Source organism: Merops nubicus, unplaced genomic scaffold, assembly GCF_000691845.1.
Source record: "Merops nubicus isolate BGI_N331 unplaced genomic scaffold, ASM69184v1 scaffold11413, whole genome shotgun sequence".
Taxonomy (NCBI): domain Eukaryota; kingdom Metazoa; phylum Chordata; class Aves; order Coraciiformes; family Meropidae; genus Merops; species Merops nubicus.
In genome coordinates, this window is record NW_008600985.1 from 31,704 (window position 1) to 56,058 (window position 24,355).

General features: G+C 41.8%; 1 protein-coding gene across 1 annotated transcript; it reads left to right on the top strand.

Moving 5' to 3' along the window:
* The first annotated feature begins 234 nt into the window (after positions 1–234).
* MYLK4 (myosin light chain kinase family, member 4) lies at positions 235–22,589 on the top strand. The gene is made up of 13 exons (XM_008937856.1): positions 235–894; positions 9,490–9,556; positions 10,052–10,517; positions 11,352–11,371; positions 14,158–14,263; positions 15,126–15,219; positions 16,094–16,203; positions 17,255–17,396; positions 19,803–19,873; positions 20,581–20,709; positions 21,217–21,369; positions 21,715–21,787; positions 22,542–22,589. The coding sequence occupies exons 1-13, from the start codon at positions 235–237 to the stop codon at positions 22,587–22,589; spliced, it is 2,139 nt and encodes a 712-aa protein (XP_008936104.1).
* Positions 22,590–24,355: the final 1,766 nt, after the last annotated feature.

A 24,355-nucleotide genomic window follows, 5' to 3' on the forward strand; every position in this document is an offset into this window, starting at 1 on the left:
CACATATATAGGTAAAAAAAGAAAGGATCAAAGGTGTCTTTCTTCCTAAATAATTGGGGTATCTCTTTCCTCTGTTTTAGTCAAATATATGGGAGTAGTTTATAAATCAGTTGAGCTGGAGCTGCCAAACTTGGCTGTATATCTGAGCAGTCTGGATGGGAAGCCCTGGCAACTGATATTGGCCTCAAGCAGCTGATCATCAGAGCATTTCCTTCCCCTACCCAAACCAGCAAAATGACCACATCCAGCAGGCAGAGCTCTTCTACGTCTATGGTCAACAACTTGGCCAAAATATTTGATCCAAATGCTTTGCAAAACCAAGGGCCTGACAGTGATATGGAGCTCCCCAAAGTTCTTCATGTCGCAAGCAGTGATGTCAGCAAATCTGAAAGTTTTATCATCATGGATATGAAGTTTGCCTCCCTTGAACAGAAAATAGATAAGCTGTTGACTCTGCAAGACAATGTCCTTGCGAAGCTTAATAACGTTTCCCAAGAAATTGGTTGCATTGAAAAAGACATTGAGATTGTAAAGGCGGAAACAGCTGACTCTGGATCGAGTATGGAAAGGAACAAAAATCTGAGAAGTAATGAAATGAAGAGGCTTTGCCTTAAGATGGAAAAATCTTTTTCTAATATAAACAGGAATGCAGAGCAGCAGGTTAAAAGACTAGATGGACTGGAACAAAGTGTTTCTGGACTACAGAAGCTTGTAAGGCCTCTGGTTGAGAAGGTTAAAACACTGCTAATTCACAACTCCACTGTAAAACGCTGTGCTCAAAAGCGTAAGTTGTGCAAGGCAGGTGATTATGGAAAAGGAGCTGGACAGCTTTATAGGATGCACATTTTCTCAGAGAAAACAGCTGATGCCGTGCTCAAGAAGAAACATGAAAAGGTGAGCCCAGGTTTGTGTTTCATCTTGTCAGGAATCATTGCAAGCTATAGATATGTTCTGCTATGTGCTTAGCTTTTTAATTTCATTAACGTTTAAGAGAGAGCAACCCATATGCCCTAAAAATTAAAGGCATTAGAACAAACTGAGCAAATTTCAGCGGAAAAGAGAGAAGAAGATCTACAGAGTGATGAATACCTTGATTTTTTTCCTAATTTTTTCTTTACAGTTGTAAAGCATAACTAGGGGTCACTGACACGGGTGACCAAGATTGACACACTTCAGGAGGCTTGTGTGGGTCCTGGCCATACATTTTACTATCATCTGCTCTGGATTTATAATAATCTGGGGGAATCGATATGCAGCAGTCATGTTGTATGCAGCAGGGTCTAGAGTTTAGTGAAACTGGTAGAAATCCTTCTTGGGTCAGGGCATGTACATATGTATGTCCTTTATTTCAAAGAACATCTGAAGTGTTCTGTTCCAGTCTGGTATTTCTGCTGACATCAAGGACGGGAGGGAACTTCTAAACTGGGATCTGAGGTAGGGTTACTGTAACTGGAGCTGCAGCTTGTGTAAACTTCCTTGGGCAAAAAAGGAATGCCTGTCTCACTATAATGGGATTTTTGTCATGTTCTTTACAGGTCAGATTAAAAGACTACAAAAATCTCTTGAAAGGCTCCATTAACTAGAACAGGCTCTTGTAAGATGGTTTGACTATTCTTTCCGTGGTAAAGAAGCCAAACAGCATTAGAAAATTAAGGAATTTCTTCTGATGAAGTATGATGATATTTAATTAACCTACATGGAACTAAAAAGATTGCCTCTAATTTTTTTTTTTCTGCTTTGCTCTACTTTTTTTTATCTCCCCCCTTCAAAAAAATCACATACAGGCTTTACTCAATTACTCTGTGACCGCTGCGGCTTCTGGTAGAGCTCTGATCTTAGTGAAATTTCATATTCATCTAAACTATTTGTAAAGATTAACTGACTCAGGCAGGATGCTAATGCACTGGTGGCTCCTGGAGGCCCTAGTAAGTGTGAAGCTCTCTGTGCTGGAAGTGCAGGGTCAGAGAAGGGAAGGGATGGTGCAGGCTTTGCTGAGGAGTGTGGGAACTGGTGGCTATAATGTAAGAGGCAGGACAGGGGAGATCATGCTCCTGGCAGGCCAGAGGGGAGCCAGGTGGCAGAGGTGCAAGTGACCAGTGGAGAGAGTTCAGAGCTATGAAGGACCTGGAAGTAGAAGGTAGAAGGCTTGAACGTGATGGGAACAGAGACAGCCTACTGACAGGGACCCGAAGAGGAAAGGGGCAGGCAAAGTTTCTGACTTTTTCCAACAGCAGCCCCGTTTGTGATCCCCTCACTGATTCGTTTTTGTTTGGGTAGACTCTGAGCAATGCTGAGTAGACTTGGTAGGAGCTTGTCTAGCATGAGGGCTTAGGAGAGGCAGCACAAGCACGTCTGGAATCGCGCTGGTGATGTTATTATGCTGTAAATATTTTGTTTGGTTTATGAGATAGCATACATATGTTAGCTTGTCATTACCTTCCTCTCTGTGCGTTTGATTTATTAGTAAAGGACCATCATGAAATTATCAAGCTGTCCTGTGAACAACAGCTGGCTGTAGTAAACAGTCATCTTGAGTTTAAGTAAAAACAGACTTGAGTTCAGTGTCACATTAAGAATAATGGAACACGGTATGACATCCTTCAGCAGAGACTGTGCAGCTTTTCTCTCTGCTTAGAAGAAGCTGCCCCCTTTGTGTGAGGGGGTGGGAACATCATCTCTGAGCAAGTTAATTAAGAGGCAGGTTCATGAGACACCATGAAGTTGGTTGCTTTTGCCTCTGCTTGCCCCATATTCAGACTGGGTTTAAAAATGAGGTTTTAAATTGTTGTGAGAAAAGCAAAGGAATAGAGAAATAGGGGATCTCCCACTTGAAGAGGTTTTATACCTGAAATGTACTCCTGATACCTGGTGGCGTAACAATGAACAAACCTACCAGATTGTGCAGAAATCAGGCCTTGTTTCTGTTGTCACAGTCACTGTTATCACTGTCTCTAGTCCCCACCTGACAACTGTTTTGAACAGTGCTGGCCCTGGAGAAGTGCAGGCTGCCAGGCAGTAAGACAAACATCTCTTTCATCCTAAGTGGACTCCTTATGGTAACACCGAGCAGCCCTTCAATCATTTTAGCCATACACAGTCCTATTCTGTTTCCTTACATCTAGGAGTAAGGTGATCCATTCAGTGCAGTTAGTTTGGAAGAACAGTATCCACTTCTGTGCACTGCTGGAGGTGGTCAGATGGTTTGGGTGATGTGCCTGTTTGTCATCCATGCTGCCCCAGCTACGAGCAAATGCCACCTCTTCGTTCCAACAGTTGAGCTGTCTGACAAATACCTGGCTGTCCCCAGCCTAGTTCTGCAAGATAACCCAATCATTCTTACTCACAAGTATGTGGTGCACTGGGTGGCCATGAGTACATCTGGATAAGACAGTGGATTGTGTTTACATATTGCTCAATCACCTGCCTTTTCCATCCTTCTCTCTCTAGAGAGGTGCTGCTCTCTGCTTTGTTAATTGTATTTGTGTTTTAATTTTTCCTGATAGGCTTGTTTTACAGAACCAGATTAAGTAGAGAGCAGTGGAAAAGGCAGAATAAAGGGGAGGGAGGAGGGGGAGAGGGTGAGAGGTAAAGAAGGGGTGTTAAAGAAGTTAAATAAGCAGCTGGGATGGCTTCAGCAGCAGCTGGAACAGTTTCCAGATCACAGGCTCCACAGGGACTTTTGTGCTCTTGCATAATATATAGATCTCTCTCCTCTGAAGCAAAATTTCTGCTTTCCTGCCTTTTACTGTCATCCTGAAATACCTCCACTGCCTCGTACAGGAGGTGAGTTTATTTCTGTTTGGGGTTGGAGGTATAATATTGTGTAGCCTACAGACACTTCATTCTTTGTGGGTGCTGCCAAATGTCTCCCAGCCATTCCCCACCGAGGGCAGCGTGACCCTATCACCACATGGCTGAGAGGAGTAGCATGTATTATTTGTCATTTTAAGTGATTTTTCTCACTACTACCACCCAGGGAAATCAGCAGTTCTACAGTAAGGGTCTTTAAAAGTCTTGAGGTTTTACTCAAATTCACCTTATTAAGTAGTCCCTGATAATCTTGTTGCAAAATGACTCTGTAACTCTATTTCCCGTCCTATTTCTTTCACTTATAAAGAAAGGGGGTAAAATAATACTTCATTTATTTCTTCAAATTAAACAGTTTAGAGATTCTATACTATTAACCTGCAAATACTCACCTGGAGAGTCAGGCCCTTTTGTTACCGTTGTAAAGCAATGCTGAACTTTCCACAGTTGCCTGCAGGTTGCTGTTACTTCCATCTCCTGCTGTTTCTCCAGGCTTTGCCATAGGACTAATAACTATTAGCAGTTTCCCACACTGAAAACACCCCAGCAGTGGGAGCTGTGTTTTCTGTCTGAGCCCTCGGTCCCTTGCATGCAGGTTGTGCTGCAGCTGCAACTTACTGGCTGCTTTAGTGGGAGTCTGCAGTGAAACTGCTGTCTACCACGTGCAGTTTAAGATCCAGTCAGCCTCAGTCTATAACTGTTCTTCTGATTCCTTCATTTTGCCTACGGACACTAATGGGTCCCTTATGCATTATTTAAGTTCTCTCCAGATTGGCCATATTCCCTGTATTTTTCATATTCCTGCCAAATAGGCAGGAATGGTTTCATTTTTCATTTTTCATCTCTCTGGAAGAGTTTCTGGCATCCTCAGTAGTTCTGAGGGCAGAGGCTCTGCAGAATCTCTGCAGATGGGTTGTCCACTGCTTGGGCATTCAGCTGCCATTAGACTTGGGAATGCTCTTCTTCCCTTCAGGACTGGTCCCTTCACCTGAACAAGGTGTTCTTGGTAGAGGTATTCCAGTTTTCAAATGAGCTGTAATAGGCTTATTATCCTCTAACTTTGTCTATAAAACCGGAATGTTTTCTCCAGATGATGTTTTCAACTTGTTTTGCCCCATTCTCTCCCTTACTGACAGCCATAGGAGATTTTCTATGCCCTTCCAGTTGAGAATGCTGTTTAATTTTGCTTTCATTTAGCCTTAGAACTTGCTGTGTGCTTTACGATGTTCCCTGGGCAGGATCCTGCTCTGGGCACTGCTGTTGTGGTTTTGCTCTCCCCACAGCTCTGAGGAGCGTGTGGAATCGAAGATGGCACAGCTGGTTTGTAAACACCTGCACACCCCCTTGGATGGCTCGGGGGCATGGCATTAATGCCTGTGTGTTACAGCCTCCGTTTTAGGAATCCACTACAATTCCTTTACAAAACTGGAAAGGACTCCCGAGGAAGGGAGACAACCAGTAAGTGCAGGAGAGCAGAACAAGGCAGGTCGTGAGAGAGCAGTCCTTTAAGAGCAAGAAGTTCCTTATAGAAGTGAGAGCAGTAGGAGGGATTTGCTCAGGCAACAGCTCTTCGCCCACTGCAGTCATCTAAAATCCACGCTTTGTCATCAGCTCTCCTGGCCAGTTTTCAGGTGAGGACTCCTCTCAGACCTGTCAGGGGTCGGTGCAGGGTCTCCACCACGCTGCCTGATGACAGGCTTGGCCACTCGGGACCATCAGTGCACCCAGCAGTGCTGGGCATTGAGCACACGTGCAGCAGTGAGGAGGAGCAGTGATGGCTGGCTTGGAGGAACAAAAAAGAGATACTTGTGACTTGAGTTTGCTTTATACCAAATAATTATTTCTTTATCTAGTTCAAGGAGTTTTATAAAGATCACGGAAGAGTCAAAGTCTTTGCCTGAAGGTGCTAGCACTTTGTGCAGTGTACCAAAAAATAATGACCTGGAAGCAGATATACTGCCTGCCAGTCAAGGCAGAATTCTATGTGTACAGTTTGTATGGTAAGTTTGTATCAGAAATGCTTTCGCTGAATACTTTACGTTGCTGGGGAGAAACAATGGTATGAACTGAAGGGAACACAAAACGGAAAGAGGGCTGGGTTCCAGCTTTGGGGGTGGCACAGGAGATGTCACACGTGATGTGTACTGATGTGGAGACGCTGGGAGCATCCCCAGTGCTGGGCTCAGGTGGCAAAGCCAAGCTCAAAGTATACTTAAGCATGTTGATAAGTGCACGGTAAGCAGGTTTCACACAAACCCAGGATATCTTGTGTAGTTCAGCTCTGCACAATACCTTAAGAACACGAGAAAGAAACAGAGAGAAAAATGTGGTTTAGGCATATGTGAAGTTTCGTGTCTGTGTATCACCTGATTGAAATTGAGAATAATGCCTTGATATCAAATGAAACTTGATGGGGTGATGAAGGACTTCTAACTAAAAGGCTGGGGCTGCTTTGTGAGGCTATTCATTACAGTGTAGTTGGAAAAGAAATCAAAGAGTTTCATTAGGGGAATAAAAAAAGATTGAAACTTAGCTAGGAAAACATTCCAAGGATAGGACTGCTACAGTATAAAGAAGGAATTTAACTAAGTGTAGCTTATTAAAAAGGAGTCTGTCTATAAAAACCATCAATTTATTGCTGCATTTGAAATTTCTATTAAAATATATTATATTTATGTTATATAATTTCTTATGCTTAATTTCTGCAGGTTTCTGAGGTCAATTGAAATAACTTCCAAAAGTGTGGGGTTTTTTTTCCCTGTTGGTCTATACTGAAGTTTCAGCCTCGGGGCTATCTCCTGTCATTCTGTTATCACATGGGCTTTTACTCTGTCTGTATTACTGAGGATCTAGCAATACTCTGTATGTAAGAATATGTTTAAGTCTGGAAAATGTATTTTAGAAGACACAATACCAATTTTTGTAGGTACAGATACCTTTTTGCTTTGGTATATTTTGCAGGGTCACAATGCAGCCTTTCATATTTAACCTTTTTTGGAATCAAAACGAAAGCTTCATTGAAAGCTTTTGTCTTGTATGAATAGGGAGAACGACTGTAGTGCCTTTAATCTCATTGCACATGTTCAAGTCATTAAAGAAAGGGGAAGAAATAAGGTGGAGGCATGATTTCACCTAAGAAATATTGATTCATATAATTTTAGAAATTACAGACGGGAAGAAGTCGCATGTCACCAAAGTTCAGGAAGAATAACGCATAACTACCTGAAATCCCACTGAGGGAAAGTTGAAAACACCCTTAAGAAAGCACTGCCACCAGACTGAAGGAAGAGGGGTGTTATGAAGAGCAGTTTTGTAGGATGGATGTTGTCAACCAATGAACACACGTTTCGGGTGATGTTTTCAGGAGGTTGTGGTGGCCCTGGGTGCTCTCAGAGGAGCTGGCTCAAACGCCCAGGGCCAGACGCCATGGGGTGCAGGACCCTGACAGACTACAAGGGGGTCTTTGTACCTCCTGTGGCCAGACTGGGAGGGATGTGTTGCCTTCTGTCAACTCCAGAGGACCTGGTGCTACCCCACCCCTTACAGGGAAGAAATGATGTGCAAGAGTTCGTGGTTTTATTGCCAGGTCAAGAAGTCACCTGTTGCTACAAATAGCAAACTGCGGGGAAAACTTGGATGTTTATGTATAGGCTACTCGTGTGTCTACAAATAATCCAACACCTAGTCCTTATATTTGTATTTCTTATTCTAGCGCAGTACTGTCCTTGTATTTATTGCAAATAGCTACATTTATTGGTTCTGAAAGACAGCTGAAAATGTTTCGTTTGTATTATTTTTTTCTCATTTAAATTACTCTGAGCTTCTCATCTGCTGTTAAAATGCAAGAGATTACAAATGATGCTTGAATGAACACTGCAATAATTTATGTAACGCCTTGGCAGGTTCAGGTATCCAGCATCATCCAGTGTTCCTTCTGCTGGGTGAATTTTCAAAAGCTGGCTTCTGTATTTCACACCTGCAAACTACAGCAGTATTTAGCAGGGAGTGCTGTGTGCCTGCAATTAATTCTGAATGCAGACATCACATCTGGCCCCGTGCATCAGAGAGCGCGGGGAGTGTTTCTCTGGTTATTTGCTCAGCTGACTGTATTTGGTCAGAGCTGATGTCCTCAGTGGTACGATGGGGTTGACATGCTTACAGCAATCTGAGTGCATTACTAATTGCAGTCAGGTTGCAGAATGAAAAGTCTGAGGTTTTTCCCTACTTCTTTTAGTGCTTTCCACCATTAAAGAAGGAAAAAAAAAAAAAACAAACAGAACAAACATTGCTTGATACCCTGTGATCCATCTGGAATTATGACATTTATATTTAAGTTCTGTGTGAACAAGGCTCCAATTTATGTTTCCAAGGTACCTACCTAGCTTTATTTAGGCCTTTTTGATTTTGTCTTGCAGCTTCCTTGGACCAACTGCATTCCAAATAGTTGTCAGTCTCAGTTCTTATGCTCATATTACAGTTTCTTTGTCCCTTTCAGACCAGGATTTTATGAACAAGTCCTGCTGAAAAAAAACCTTTCATGCAGTTTCATCCAGTTTTTCTCAAGCTCTTTTGCCTCTCATAGAGTCTCCTTTCCATTGAACTCGGTATTTATAGCAGATACACATTGCTTTAATTTCATGCCTATTTTCTGTATAGCCTGATAAAATTAAAACAAACAAAGAAAGCATAAAAAATGCAGAGGGCTCACCAGAACAAAAGTTCAGTAGTGGGATTCACTCATGCCCAGAGTACAGTAAGAAAAAGCAGTGGGACTACTTGCTTAAGATACTCAAAATTAGGTGCCAGGCCCTGTACGTTTTATGGAAATATGTATTATGTTGCTTCAGCTCATAGCTCAAAAACCAAAAGTAGTCTCTCTGGAAAATATTTGGAGGTATCTGCATTTTTCACGGCCTGGGGATCTATTATTAATGATGATAGTGGCAGTTTCATAATGCTGTGAGAGGAAGGAGGAGGGTGGAAAAGGAGCACCGAGCAGCAGCATGGTTTACTGTGGTCACCGTCCTGCTGCAAGGCCAGGAGCGGCTGGTGAAAAGCACTGAGCCAAGGGCGTAGGAATGTGAGTAAGCAGCCACAAAGGCAGCAGTAATTCCCTTTTAAGAGGCGCTGGCTTCCTATGAAGCACCTCTAGATGTCACTGCAACCTTGTAAAATGTAGGAAAGCGACAGCTACAAAGCTGAGTTAGGGTTTGTTCTCTGATTCCTGGTAACTGTTTCAGTCAGCCTGTGATAAATTATTGGACCATTAAAAATGCTGTTACCAGATGTTGATTAATAGCAAAAAACTTTTTGAAATCTGTCTTTAAGACTGTTACTGAACACTTTACTAGAATATTAATTTTTCCTAGCTTTGGTTTAACTAACCTAGTTTTTAACAGCAGAAGTCCTTGCAGGACAACAGCTCATTTCTGGGTGTTGCCTGAGGCTCGGTCCTGATCTCCTCTTTGCCGTGGTTATGCCAACACTGGTGTTGATTACAACTAAGATCATTCCTCTCGTTTTATACTGCCACTGATTAAAATAACGACCATGATTTAGAGGAAAAGCTTGAGTTAGAATACAGAGTGCTTGGATTTGAACAAAAAAAAAATCCCGGGCTGTGTGGGGTCCAACACAGCATGAATGCTGTATACACTAATACATCGATTGCCTTCTCCATAGGTCATCAAAGAAAAGTCACATTTGAATGAGACGGGAACAAAAGAGAAGAAGCCACCAGATTCAACAGGTTGGACTACTTTTTTCCTGACTAGTTTCTAATTTTTAAGGGTACAGCTGCACAGAAATAGCCATTACTCTCCTGAGCAGCTCCAGTGAAGTTGCTTGGTTTACATGTGTGCTCATCAGCATGAGTGAGAATTGTTCAAGCAACATCAACTTATTTTCACATGCTTGTGCACATTATGGCAAACTGCTCAAAAAAGTGCTCTGCTTCAGGAGTTTATTAGCCTTGACTGGGATGACAGTAAATTTGAGTGAGAAAAACATTTTCCACGGTTGTGTCTGAAAGGAAGAGTTTGTGACCCATTATATCCCTGCTGTAAAGAAGTAGTCTGCTCTTGCTTAGGAGACATTCACATTGACCTATAATGTGTGAGAGAAAAGCCTAATGCCTATTTCAAAATGCAACAGAAATTATGCTAAGTGTGCAGCCCTACTTTAAAATTGTTACTGACTGTCAGAAAGTTACTGACAGATTCCTTGGTAGTCTGTTTCCTTACAGAGGGGGCCATCCAGAGGACACAGTCCTGCTCTCAGGAAGAAGAAGTTGATAAACTCAACAAGGAAAATGCCAAGAGGGAAAGTTCTGTCCAGCTTCAAAAGGATCCTCCCAAGTTTCATACTGAAGGACCAGAAGAGAAAGGAGAAAGTCTGGCTTTCAATAGCTGCTACCAATACAGGAGAAGCTCTGTTCAGGAATCCTTCACTACAGAAAAGCAGCAAGAAGAAGATGCTGTTGATGATGCTTGTCAAACGATAACTGAGCAGGAGACAGAGGGTGACTCCCTGGCAGATGGAGAGAGGAAGGAGGAACATCAGGTGTCTGAAGATGAAAGACAAGAGGAGAGGGAGAATGAAGGGGAGGAAAATGCTGATAAGAATGCAAAAGATGTTAAGGAACAACCATCTCCTTCCCAAAATGAAAATGAGTCAGGACAGAGCCATGATCAAGAGGAACCAGAAGGAAGGTAAGGTCTGAAGCTCAGGCTACACATTCTTGAGAGAACCATGCTTCAGAAAATTTGTAGTTCAAGTTTCAAGGCAAAGTGGCTGATTAGTGTAAATATTGGTGAAAATTCAGCCCAATACATAAGTGTAAAATGCATTTTTCTCTCTGATCAGAGCTCTAATCTGAAATTATACCTTTAAAATGACAGGCAAACAATCCACCGTACACAGTACTAGTAGTGTGCTTTGATTGTTTGCTTGGGAAATAGGTTAGAAAGGTGGGAATTATGTTAGGCTGTTCTTCCTCTCTGAGGAGAATTATCCCATTGTTATGTACTGCAGTGTCATATAACCCAGGAGCAAAGTAAGGTTAGGTTAGGCCATGTACCAATTGGGAATTAAGTTGCTGCAAAATGTAGTAACTTAAGTGATAACATAAAACAGTGAAACTTTGCCCAGGAAATTAAACTGATAAATTTATTTACTGTAATTCTTTCTTTGCTGCACTGATATGTAGCCCTTCAGGCATAAACCAGTTTAAGCTCTCAGGAACTGGAACAGAGTGAAATCCCAATGCTTTCCTGTTGCTTTAAAGGTGAGATTGATAGCCAAATGTTAAATTTAGAAGAACTCACATGAGGATTTCAGTAATGGAGAAACATTTTGCTGTCTTGATTAAGTTAGGGGTCATTTTTATTTTTCAAAGTGAATATTGAAACAGATTATTTTAGACTGTGAAGCAAAATAACCTAATGTTATTTGAATGCAATAGATGTGTAGGCATTTTTCACCTGTTTCTAAATTTGCTTTGCTTTAAGTGTACACTGCTCTAATGCCATGTTTTGTCCTTGCAGGTGTAAAGGCTGCGAAAAAGGTACAGGAAATTATAGTTCAGTTACTGAGCAGACCTGCCAATCTGAGCATAGTGGTAGCAGTAAGCTCCGAGTGAATGATGGAGGACTGATCAAAGATGACAACACAAAGAGCAGGCTAGATGCAGAAAGTGCTGATGGCATATGTAAAATGAAAAAAAATAGCTCTTACAGGAAGTATTCTTAAAGGCAAAGCTTTTGGTTCCACTGGTATTAAAGTGATGATCAGAGAGAGACATCCATAGAAGAGAATGAGTTCATGGTTGTAATTAGTGGGGGGAAAAGTGGTGCATGGTAGCTCTGATGGGAAGCAATTGTTCATGGGCCATATCCTAAGCTGATTAGAAATTACATGGTTCTGTATGCTTCCATCTTAGAGGCTTCTGTTCTGGCAGAAATTAATCGCAACTAATTTGCTTCTACCACAACTGCTTGACTCATACCCTTCTCTTGACCTCTTGTTTTAACAACAGAACTAAAACTCCTACGTATAGACTGGTGGGAGAAATAATATCATGTGTGGCAAAATGGGTTGACCTGTCGAAGTGCTGAGTGTGAGTTAACACAGAATCTGCAATGCTCTGGCTGTAGCCTGTCAAACCAGCTCGCTCATGTTCATACCATTGCAATCCTAAGGGTGAACAACTGCAGTCTAGAGAATAAAGAAATAGAGGTTTTGTGTGGAAGCCTGACTGATGCTGGTGAACAGGCAGATAAATGGTGCTTAGGCACCAAACGCTGAAGCAGTGCTCACCAGGATGAGGCAGAGACTTCTAATATTAGACCCGCAGCTTGGAGTTCCATTGCCTATTCCTGTATATGAAATTATGGCACATGAGAGGATGACCTGAAGGATTTGAATATATATGTGTGTGCATGTGCATGCATAGGACTCAGGATTAATTTATTTGCTTTGGCAATGGGGGGAGAGTAGCAAAGGGAATAATTTATTCAATGTTTGTGCTAGGCTTTTGTAGCAGGAATTGGGAGATAGTGTAACCACGTCACAGTCCGTAGCCCCTCCTGAGCTCCGGCGTATTCGTAGGGATGACATTAAGGTTAGAGTCTCTCTTGGAGTATCTTTGATCTGTAATTGAAAGTCGTTCTTGAATAGAGAGAAATGCCCTCTGGTGTGCAGGAAGAGAAAAAAAGAGGGTCTGTCACTGGGAAATTCATGAACATTAATACTTAACCATACTTGTAAGGAGGCGCTCTGGCCTCTTTAAATGCTTCCTTGCCCAAAGTTTGGCAACGTTTGAGAGCTGAGCTTTAAGAAAGACATTTTCTTCTGGGGCCCTTGAAGTTTGTGGTGTTAGAGTCAAATTCTGCCTTTAGGGTAGAGGTTTTCTTGGCATTTTTCTGGTTTTGGTAGCATGCAAAGACCCCCGTTTAAGGTCCTGTAAGTCAAACTGCAGAATCCCAAGTAGGTGGCAAACTTCCAGAAGCCCCAGATTTTCATGATTCCTTGACCATGAACTAACTTCCTGACCATGTAAGCTATTAACACTGACAAAAAAATATCTAGGTACACAGCTGGTGTTCTGGAAGAATGGACATTCACTGTGAATAAGGACAATCTACTGCTACATTCATGACCAAAGTGTTCCTGCCAGCTACATGCTGTCATGGGTTTTTTTTTTTGTTTGTGTTTTTAATAATTTTCACTGTTGTAATGAATGGTTTTAAAATTGCTCCAGAAGCCTCACACAAAAGGGAGCTGGCATTCCAAACCAGAGAGCTCATGTTGAAACGCTGGAGCTCTAACCCTCCCAACCAGTTGAAGAAGTATTTGTCACCTTGGTCAGCCAAAGGTCACTCCTGGGAATATCAATCACATGAAAAACAATGTGGGTATGAAAGTTACAACACCCTGCAAAAAAACTCCCAGAGAAATTAGACATGCAGCGTTGGTCTCTGGCAGGGGTTTTGACATCAGGACGGCAGGATGGTCCAGTTTGTGGAGATCCACACAATAATACCAGAGACCTGCATTTGTGCTGAAACTCCCTAGCTGATGCAGTGTGCAGGTTGGAAACCAACCTTTTTCTGTGCTACTTTTTACCTTTTATCTGCCATCATTTTTTAAGGATGGAAATTCTTCAGAGCAGCATGTGACACTTTCCATGTGTCTTACCACACCGGGTCCTGAGCCATACTGCAGATCCCAGGTGCTGCCTGCCAGGGTGAAACTCCCTCACGTGCACAAGCTCTAAATGTGATCTTTAAAGGTGGTGACCACGCTGTGGAGAATGACAAGCTTTCTTAATCAGTAGAGAAGGGGATTCTTCACTATGAACATCAAAAGCTGTGAAATAGCCTCTTTCAGTGGGGCCTAGAGGAAAGTTCGATCTCTCTTCTTGCCTTACTTGAAAGTTACAGTACATACTCACTTATTAACAGTCCCTGAGAGGGGAAAAAAAAATAAAACTCAGAAAAAGCTGAATTCCTTCCAAACAAATTGCTGAGTCTCTTTGTGGGCATGAAGCTACATTGGTTTAGTCTAGTGGTCTTCACTTTGCCTCTTGGCTGCTGTTGTGCAGAAGGTGCTAACTTAATAAAGGACTCTTGGTCTTAGTAGTGTAGCTTCCCAACAGCACCCTGTTTTCTGAGCTGGAGCTTCTGGAATAAAACTCACCTTAAGTAACAGAAGGACCTACCTATAAAAGTTACAGTAGGTGTATTCTGTTCTTAAATGAACTTTTCTGTGGAAAAAAGGGACTGAAATAAGAGATAGACAAGCACTGCATGTGACCACTCATATGCTATTGATCTGTTTTGTCTTTTGCAGATAATAAACCTACTCCACCAGCACCATTTGATCACCGGATTGTCTCAGCCAAAAGGGTGGGGATCAGCAGTTATTATAATGTCAGCGAGAATGAAATCCTAGGAGGGTAAGTCAGATAAACCCAGCCAACATGGAAAGCAAGGCACAAATTCACAGCCACACACACTGGGAGGTGAATGGAAGCAACATGCCTCGTTAGAGCCAAAGTCATCAAAGTCTAAGCTCTTAACAGTGTTTTAGAGAGGGATGAAAACAGGAGGCTGATTTTAGTGTGTAAGTGAATCTTGGCCTAAGGTTTGGCACTGTCAGTCTTGGCTTGTATTTGGTATTGTTCTAGGTCAGCCAGCTGCCCTCAGGCTTTGACAGGACTCCTAGGATGCTGTAACACTTTACCTCGCATTGCAGCCAGCAGGACACAGAGACATGTTGTAGTCTTCTTTCTCTCTGTGGGCCCCATCCCTGATGACACATGCCTGTTTTCAGACAGATCAGCAGGCTAATGAGACAGGCCATGTAGTTGCTTGGTCTCTCATGATGACATAGTTTAGGAGAGAGTGACGTTGTCAGTTTTGATGGCAAAAATGGTCTTGGGTAAGTCTCTGTTTCGTCATAAAATCACAACCTTCCCTTGGAGGAGAACGAGGAGACAGAGCGGGGCAGGTTGTGCACATAAGCAAGTGATTGTCTGTACAGTATGTTGACTTCTCCAGGATTAGTCATGGTATGTTATGAGCTGACGACAGTGAATCATACAAGGGGGATAACATCAGCTAGAGGAGCGTGTGATTTTGGTGTGCTTAAATGAGTAGGAGCAAGTCTAATCTACACAACAAAACAGCAGTGACAGAGCAACTGAAATGGAACCTAGTAAGGAGAGGAATATTTCTGTTGTTTATAACCTCGTTTGAATTCAGGGCCGACACTAGTACTGCTGGATGACACTTTTCTTTTCTCCGTTTTTTTCCTAGAGGGCGATTTGGTCAAGTGTACAAATGTGAAGAGAAGGCAACAGGCCTCAAGCTAGCAGCCAAAATTATAAAAGCGAAAGGTCCTAAACAGAAGGTTGGTCAAGCATCATATTAGTCTTTTATTCCCTGTTGGATCCCACACTTCTTCAGCTACACAAAGGACCATGGCCAAGTGGCTCAGAAGCCATCACAGTCATAGGACCTTCTGGATTATCCTTGGTTCTAGTTCTGTTTCCCTTCTCCTCCAGAACTTTGAGTAATCCATTAAAGTTCTCTTTTTGGGGGTTCTCTTTTTTTTTTTTTTCCCCTTCAAGTCTTATTTTTAGCAACTTTACTTTCAGCTCTTTTTGTTTGTTTCTTTTCCTTTTTTTGCTTTCTGCTGTTAATTCCATTAGTGTTTTATTTAATGGTAAAACACTGGTCAGACCTGTGACATAGTGTATTCCCTCCCAGTCACACTGTAGCCTTTGCTGCAAGTGACTGATGTCACTGTGAGGGATGCTGATACAGGCATGATCTGGGCTCTTGACATCAACACAAGTATAGATGAGAAGAATGAGTCTGGCCTATTTTGCAAACCTTATAGCCACCTGGGGCTTACTTTCACAGGAAGGACATGGGTTGACTTTTCTTTCACAGCTCGATTTTTGTATACCAACAGCTGGTGGAACCAAGTCCTATTCTGCTCCTCTCTTTACACCCCTGTAAGCTCACCACTTGTCTGTGTGGGCTCTCCCCTTCCTTTTCCTCTCCAAATAGCTTATTACTGAAGCAGTCCCCCACTGAGCGCTGAGTTCAGTCTTCTTGACATCTTACCACTGCAGGAACCATCAAAGGAAAAGACTGTGTTTGGTTGCCATGATTGAAAACGTGAAGATAATGTAGATGTCTGTTTCAAACTATGTCCTGTTTCATGTAGCTTTCTGAAGAGAAAAGGCTTCTGTAACAGTACTCATAAATCTTTACAGGATGAAGTAAAGAATGAAATCAATGTCATGAACCAGCTGAATCACGTGAACCTCATCCAGCTGTATGATGCCTTTGAATCAAAAAATGACATAGTACTGGTCATGGAATAGTAAGTGTGTTCGTTTCTTTCCCTTTTTGTCTTTACCACTTTTCTTAGAATTGCCCATTTCCTTCAACATATGAAAGATGTTCTCAGAAGCAACACGAAGAAAGAATTTAAGGGAAAAGTGACGCCATGCAGCTATCGATGGTTTTTTTTCCAGTGATGTGCCACGTTCCTGTTGCTGTAAAGCCACAGCTCCAGTTGAAGACAGAGCTGTGTTATGCATCTTCTCTTTAATTTCAAATTTTAATGTGTCAGCTAACAGACAGACCTCAGAATATCTTCAGTGCTGAAAGGCAAATGAGAAGACATCTTACACCGAAGAGGAGCTAGTTGTCGGTGTTGTTCCTAGTCCTTATACTGGGTGCCTGAATGGATAAACCTCGTTTTTGTGCTGGGTTATTAGTCTAATGAGGCACAAAACAGCTGCTTTAAAGTCAAGTTAAGCAGATGCTGTCTTAAGGAAGCCAAAAAGGGTATAACTAAAACACTGAAAGGCATGGCAGAAGTTACGTGAGTTTGGCTATTCTGGACATTCTCAGACAGTCCTCTGAGTTTGGTCTATGTGATTAGCATATCACAAAAGGTGAATGGCTGTATAGCTATGAACGGGTAAGACAGAGGTATTCAGAAATGTCATAAGAAATAGTTTGGATAGTTTGAAATTTTGGATCATATCCCTGTTAAACTCTGAGGGAGGAGACTGCAGATTTAAATGCAGATTCTCTGGCATGATGTCTTGGTTTTCCATGTGACTTCATTAATTTCACTCATAAAAAATGATGACTCAGGACAGCATAAGGTTCAAATGTTGAGACTTTCATACTTACCAGTGAATGGGAGACTGCACTCTCAGACCTGGAAGAAGTTCAGGCCAGTGTGTCTGAACCTAGTCCTTACAAATTTCAGATCAGAGTTCAAGCTCATATTGTAGACTCACCTTACTGGACTTGACTATGAATTATTAATATAATCAATAGCATAAATTCTGTATTACTCTGGCTGCATGGGATTGGATTTGGACCAGGTCACCACTTTATTGTCTTTCTCTCACCAGTGTGGAAGGAGGAGAGTTATTTGACCGAATTATTGATGAAAACTACAATTTGACAGAGATGGATACTATCTTGTTCATAAAACATATCTGCGAGGGAATTCAGTACATGCATCAAATGTATATTCTTCATTTGGATCTCAAGGTAGAGAACTGAAATGTATATTTTGTGTAATGCCAGCTGTGGAAATTTTATTCTTAGTGGTAGGCCATACAGCTTAGCAGATTCCCCTGGCAGGAACAACAAAGGCCCTTATTCTGCTTTCCTTAGTCCAATGTGTATTTTCTTTAACCACATTGAGATCATTTAAATTACTACAGGAGTAAGAAAATTAAATTAGAATTGTGGTCATATGTCATCAAGCCTTATAGCACTTGAATTTTCCACAGACTGATTTACAGAAAACCAGCAACTGACTACAAATATCTTGCTATTTTCAATTTTGATATTTGGATCTCAGGACATTGTGCAAATATTATTTAACTCAACTGCACAAGATTTCTGTCTTTATATGTAAGCCATGGGGGTAGAAATTATCACCATTTTTCACCATGCAGAATCAAAGGCGTGGGTGAGTGAAACTAAACACAGGGGTCATTCACAATCAGCAGAAACCCTGCATATCTTTGAAGACAACACTACACTGTCATGATCATGAAAACATATTAACAGAGAGCTGGTTTAAGGGAAAATACACTAAAATGTACTTGCTAAAATGAAAGAAATAGAAATAGTCAGTGGCTGATGTAACAAATATATAACGTCTGTGTTGGTTTAGGCCAGAGCAGCTGCTGCAGCTGGAAGTGCAGAGGAGGGTGGCAGAGTCTCTGCTGCATGCTTTCTTAGTTACATGAACTATTAAACCTTTTACACAAAAAGTCCCCTCACATTTTTAAAAAGAAATCCACCAACTGCACATTCTTGCTCTGACTAATTATGGTTACCTGTCACCCCTTAGAAAACATTTGTTGTAAAGGTGGTTTTGATTAGACTACCTTTAAGCCGGCTCTTTCTCCCTGTCATAGTTTAGGGAGGACACTCAAACCAGGACACCACCTTAACCCAAATTTTCATCAGTTAATAGACTTGTTTCTTAACCTTGGTTTAGTGCAGGAATAAAATGGGATGATGTCTTTAGTTTTATGACTTGCTATAAAGCTTCCTAGTGATCCCTGAGCTTTTCAGCAAAGCTAAAAGAAACAAAAAGTGCATAAGACCGCTTTCTATTTGGTGAGATTTTTATTACAGCTGCTGGTTTTGGCTTGTAATAACCGAGTTAATATAGTAGATCTTTTATGTTGTTAGTATATATGCTATTGCAGTGGCTAAGCAAATGTGCAGATGCTTGCTGGGACCTGTTTCAGTTGCTCATCAATGACCAAACTCACTTTTCTCTTCCTTTATAACTATCCAGTTACCTAGAAACCTGTTGAGCAGAAGTTTGCATGGTTCTTTGGGACACATTAATTATGTTCTTGGAGATGGCACAGTTTAAATATGAGGTCAAACTGCTGACAAAAAGATACATATACAATCCAAGAAATTCTTCCCAGAGACTTCTTTTCATGTGCTTGCCAACTATGGCTTCTCCCTTCTGTTTTGCTTGTTCATAGATTGCTGTCAGTAACAAATAGTTTGGGGAAGAAAGTTGAAATAGAAAGAAAATCATCCTGACTGTAATCATCCAGGACTTCAGAAACTATGGACATATGGTGTTTAAAAGTCCTACATGTAAAATGAATTAGTAATGGTGACAAAGGTTAACTAATGTTTTAAGTGTTGAGGACTGTTTTGTTTCAAAGAGGACTCAATGAGCAACAAGATGGAGTAGCTATAAAACTGCTGGCAGTGAATAGGAGACTGTATTTTAGGTATTTACATTTCAAAGACAATTGGCCAGATTCTGTTCTCAGTCCTTTCTGTACGAATTTAGAGTAATTCTAGGATTCCTGCCAGGGAAGGCAAGAGCAGCACTTGGCCCTGTGAAAATCCAGAGGGCTTTAACCTGTGAATCCTACCTTTTGCTAAAATGTCTGAGAAAAATTGATGTGACTTGCTTAATATATATCAGTGCTCAGTCAGACAGTTACTGCCAGCACATTTGTGAACTCAGAAACTTAAAGCTGCAAGAGGAACTTCAAAGCCCAACAAACTAATGGTTTGGTTTTTAGCTTTTTTTTTTTTTTTTTTAATCAGTGTCATCTTATTGAGGTCTGTGAAATCACAGTGCCAGCATCCTGAAACCTCTCTTTGGAAGTCTGTATTCTCTGTCCCTCTCCCCCTAATGAGTTCTTTATCTGAACTGCTGCCTTAGGTGAAATTGAAAAGCCAAGGAAAAGAAAAAGCACTGGCAAGGCACAGAACACAAGACCCCAGCTGTCCTGGGATAGCAGGGGTGGGGTACTCACAAAGAAGTTTGAACAAGGAGGAAAGCAAAAGTGCTTATGAGATGTTTGCTGTGCTTTTAGTGTTTTTCTCCCTGCAGTTTGCTAAAAACACAGTTTTTCATACTTGTTTCTCATTAAAGTGTGTTTTGGTTTCTCTTGGCAGCCTGAAAATATCCTGTGTGTCAACCGATCAGCAAATCAAATAAAAATTATTGACTTTGGGCTGGCAAGAAGGTACATGCACGTGTCCTTGCTCGTCATAAATTAATTAGGAAATAATAAAAAAAATTACATATCTACAATGGCATATTTGATACACAGTGGTCTCCTACTGTTCTTAAAACAGGTTTAATGTGTCTCTTTTAACTAGGGATATCTTTTAACATAAGGAATGTTTTGGAGATGAGTAAAAAAGATTTGTTCTGAAGCCTTTTTTTCAGGTAGAAGGTAGGAAAGGGTTGATTCTGACTAAGCATGCATGTAAGTATCAAAAAATGGAGAGAACCACTGGTGTATCTTGTCTGGTCTCTTGTCTGCGATCTTATGACATTCTTCAAAAGAGAATGGAAGAGACCATCAAGGGCTGTTACAATATATCCCATGCCATATCACTTTCTAGTTTAATTAGGTTCAATAACCTCAGTGAAGGATTTACTGGTTAAAAATTCCATGCCTATGATATAGAGAAGTCCCAAAAGGAAGATAACAGCTGCTCTGAGGAGTCTTTGAAATCTGAATATTTTCCTTTGTATAGCAGTTGGGTTTTGCCCTAAAGCTTGCAAACTTTTTAAATTCTATTTATTTTTACTCTGTACCTCTGTCTGTCCTTGTTTTGCTACTGAATTTCCTGTATGCTTCTGAAATCCACTAAGTGCTAGGCAACTTAGGATGCTACTGTAGAGCTGCAATGGATGGCCTCTGTTAATGTTTCCATTTCCTAGATATAAACCCAGGGAAAAACTTCGAGTTAACTTTGGGACTCCGGAATTTCTTGCTCCTGAAGTTGTGAGCTATGAATGTGTCTCCTTCCCTACAGACATGTGGAGTGTAGGAGTCATCGCTTATATGCTGTAAGTAGAACTCCTGAGCTGCTTTGTAAGCTGTTTCTAGCTCGAACTCTCTCAGTCATCCAATTTTTTTGTTATATTGGAAGACTGAAAAAATCTGTACCCATAATAGAAAATGTAGGCTTCTTTCCAAATTCCATAGTCAGTCATCTCTCCTCTTTTCCAATCACCATAAGCTTTTCTTCTTTGTTTCACTGTATATCTTTCATGAGTGTTTGAGCATCACACTTCCAGAATAACGTAGACTGCTTGGTCAGTTCCCAGGAGGTATATACAGGAGTGGTCAGGGGTCTAGAAATTGTGACCTACCATGAAAGACAGTAATGGTTGGTTTGTTAGGGAAGAAGGGTGATTCTACATGTAAGTAGAAGAGAGGATGGGAACAGTCTGGAGACTTCCTTGGACAATAACATGTTGCAAGATAGGCCAGGAGTGACAGAATAATTGTAGGTGGCACACCGGAGGAAGAAGAAAAGACAGGAGGATTGAACATATTTCTTTTTACTCTAGCCTCAGTGGATTGTCTCCTTTCTTGGGTGATAATGACAATGAGACCCTCAACAATATCCTGTCCTGTAGCTGGGATTTTGAAGATGAGGAATTTCGAGGTATTTCTGATCAGGCCAAAGATTTCATCTCAAAGCTTCTCATCAAGGAAAAATGGTATATAATCCCTATATCTATGAAATGTGTGTTCCATGCCATCATGCCAGTTGTGTCACTTGTGCTGCTCCACTGCAGACCTATTATGATTTATCCAAGATTTTTTGTGTCCGTGTAGAACAACACTTCACTGGTGTTCATTGTATCCATAAAATGCTCTGAAATTACCTGAATGCATTTTTCCTGTGAAGCAAAACTTACTTAATTCATGGCTGAAGTGCCATCTGGTGTAGTGGCCTGAAATGACAGCATTGCATGATGGCAGAACACATGACCTGTAGGAAATAACTGTTAAAATGTAAGATTATGGGAAAACCACTTAATGGCATTCTGATTTTCCTTTAGCTGGAGAATAAGTGCAACTGCTGCCTTAAAACACCCATGGTTGTCAGATCACAAACTCCACTGCAGAATCCAGGTCCCTAAATTTAAATATCCTTGTGCACTGTAGATCCGCTGTTGCTTTCTTGTGCTGCCATGTCACTACATGCTTTGGCACTTCTCTGAACTGCTTTTGAGTCTCCCTTGCTACTGCATGTCTTGCCAATGTGAGGCACGTGTGTCCCCTTGCTTTTTTTAGCTGTTATAATTTGCATGCTCACACTTGCTCATCAGTTCTTGCACTGTCTGGGAAGAAATAAAAGACCATGCAATTGCTTCCTATTGCTGATGGATCAATTGCTAGGCAAAATGAGACTATTTACAAAAAGAGCACTGAATTACCATATGAAGAGAGCTTTCCAGCTGGGGATGGTTCTGCTTCCTGCTTTGAAACCCCTTTCAGGCTCTCCTGAAGTCCCCCAGGTCCCCGTGAGCACTGTTAGATTTCATCCTGCCATCCTTTAGTTGGTTGGTGGTCAGCCTGAGGAACAGGCTGCCTTCTCTAAATGCTGCAAGAGCACAGGCTGCTTACCTGCTGTGCTGCTTCCTATCACCAGTTTTCTTCTGGGGAAACCCTACTTTAATAAACCTTACAGCTCACGTTGTCCTTTGTAGCTCCTCCCTTTTTACAGTTTGTTCCTACTGCTTGTGCTTTGTGAAATAGCTTCACTGAACATGCTGATGTGCAGCGTTCTGCCCTTACCCGAACCTGCAGGTAAGATGGGATTGAACTTCCATTAATGTTGCAATAATGGCATCTTTCTTTCTTTTTTGTTTTTCTTTTCCCACAGAAGAGTGCTAAAGGAGACTGTGTCCCCCAAGCACCCCCGGCTCAATAACCTCTCTGAAAAAGCTGCCAACCAGAAGGTTTGTTTCAGGTCCCAGGTGTTCCTTCAGGTGTAAATACTGTATCCCCTGGGAAGGGATTGGGGGCAGCTGGCACCCTGGCATGGCCCAGAGCTCACAGTCCAGCCTGTACTGGCTCCCCCCATCCCTGCTGTTGCCTGGGAAGCATTCAAAATGCCAACTGGCCCCATCACTTGTACCCAGTCACAGTAATGTGCAAGAGAATTCATATGTACGAAGCCATGTGTGCTGCAAATTTTAGGATTTTAGAGGGAGTGGTTGGGCTTCCACTGGCTCTCTTGGGGCAAGATTTCACTCAATATTTTTTCAGTGTTGAAATCTTTCGGGTTTTCATACTGTGGGTTTGGACTATGGTTTAAAACAGGTAGAAATATGAAAAGTAATTACTTTTTAGCAGAAGCATGGACCAGACCCTCAGGGTAGTTTCCCTAACTGTAGCAAAATGAAAATAAGGTGTCCCCTAAGAGAAGCTGCTCCACACTTCTGAGGACCCAGTTTTCACAGGGCACTTCTCTGCCCTTTGAGCCTGTAGTAACCCAAACAACTTTGACAGAGCATCTCTCTCTGGCCTTTTTTTTTTTTCTGTCTCCCCGTCTTTGCCCTTTCATTATCAAACACTTCATTAGTGGTTCTCAGGCTGGCTTGGTTGCCTCCTCAGGGGGTGAGGGAGACTCAAATCTGCTTCATGTTCTGTCTCTGGTCTTTGACCACAGCATACTCACTCAGCCACTTTGAAATCAGGCTACCTCCAGTGGTAAAGTATCTCCAAGGAAACAGTGCAGCAGTTCCCACAGACACTGTTACCAGCTACCACAGAAGTTGGTGCCTCTGCTGAAGGACCATGGGAACCACGCTAAGGTGCTGGGGGCATCTCTGGGCAACACGCAGTGGAAGGTCAAGATGTGAATGAGGCTGAGAACACACATACTGTAAAGCCACTTCCTTCTAGCCATGCGTCATGAGTAACAATGAAGATGCCAAAATAAAAGCAGTCTGCTTTTCACCACAGCAAGTTTTTAATGCTGCCATCATCCATTGTCTGCTTGGTAGGGCAAGTGATGTCCTGGGTTTTGTTTGCAACACCTTTTCTCCAGAAACATGTGAAAAAGGAGAGCATTGTGGGAGGTTGAAATGTTTGTTCTGTTTTGACCAAGTAAGATTAGAACAGATTTTATACAGTGTAGTAAAACAGAAGTTAATGATCTTTACGTGAGCTGACTAGAGGGCTTGAAGCTGCCTTTCCATGGCACAGCACTGGAGGTCAGGGAGGGCCAGGGGACAGCTGCTACAGCCTGCTTGTTCTCTGGAGCAGGGAGCTGGGGAGTTAGGTGGGAGTGCCCACCTCCCTGTGGTCCTCACTGCCCATCCCCGCTGCGCTGGCGCTGGGACAGGTTCCGTGCAGCTCGGGTCCCCTCACCTCTGTGCTTCCGTGTGGTGCTTTCCTGAACAGGTTTTCCCACACCGTGTCTCAATAGCTATTTCCCATTTCCAGCCACAGCAACCCAAGAGTGAAAATTCTGCCTCTGGAATGCAGGAAGCACTGTATTACACAAGTTTCTATTGCAACCAAAAGCAACTTTGAGATAAATTCTGTTCAAGAGCAGTCAAAATTATTTTTAAATAAACTTTTTATAGCTTTGTAACGTAGTAACCTACCCATGATCTAACTTGCAGGAAAACCTGTTTTTGGCTTTTCCCATGTTATTTCCTCTGTGTGTGTTTTTCTTTTTGGAGTTTA

Coding starts and splice junctions, on each gene's coding strand:
- MYLK4 (XM_008937856.1), top strand. CDS start 235: ATGACCACATCCAGCAGGCAGAGCTCTTCTACGTCTATGGTCAACAAC. Junction 10,518..11,351: donor CAAGAGGAACCAGAAGGAAG/GTAAGGTCTGAA, acceptor TTGTCCTTGCAG/GTGTAAAGGCTGCGAAAAAG. Junction 21,788..22,541: donor AACTCCACTGCAGAATCCAG/GTCCCTAAATTT, acceptor CTTTTCCCACAG/AAGAGTGCTAAAGGAGACTG.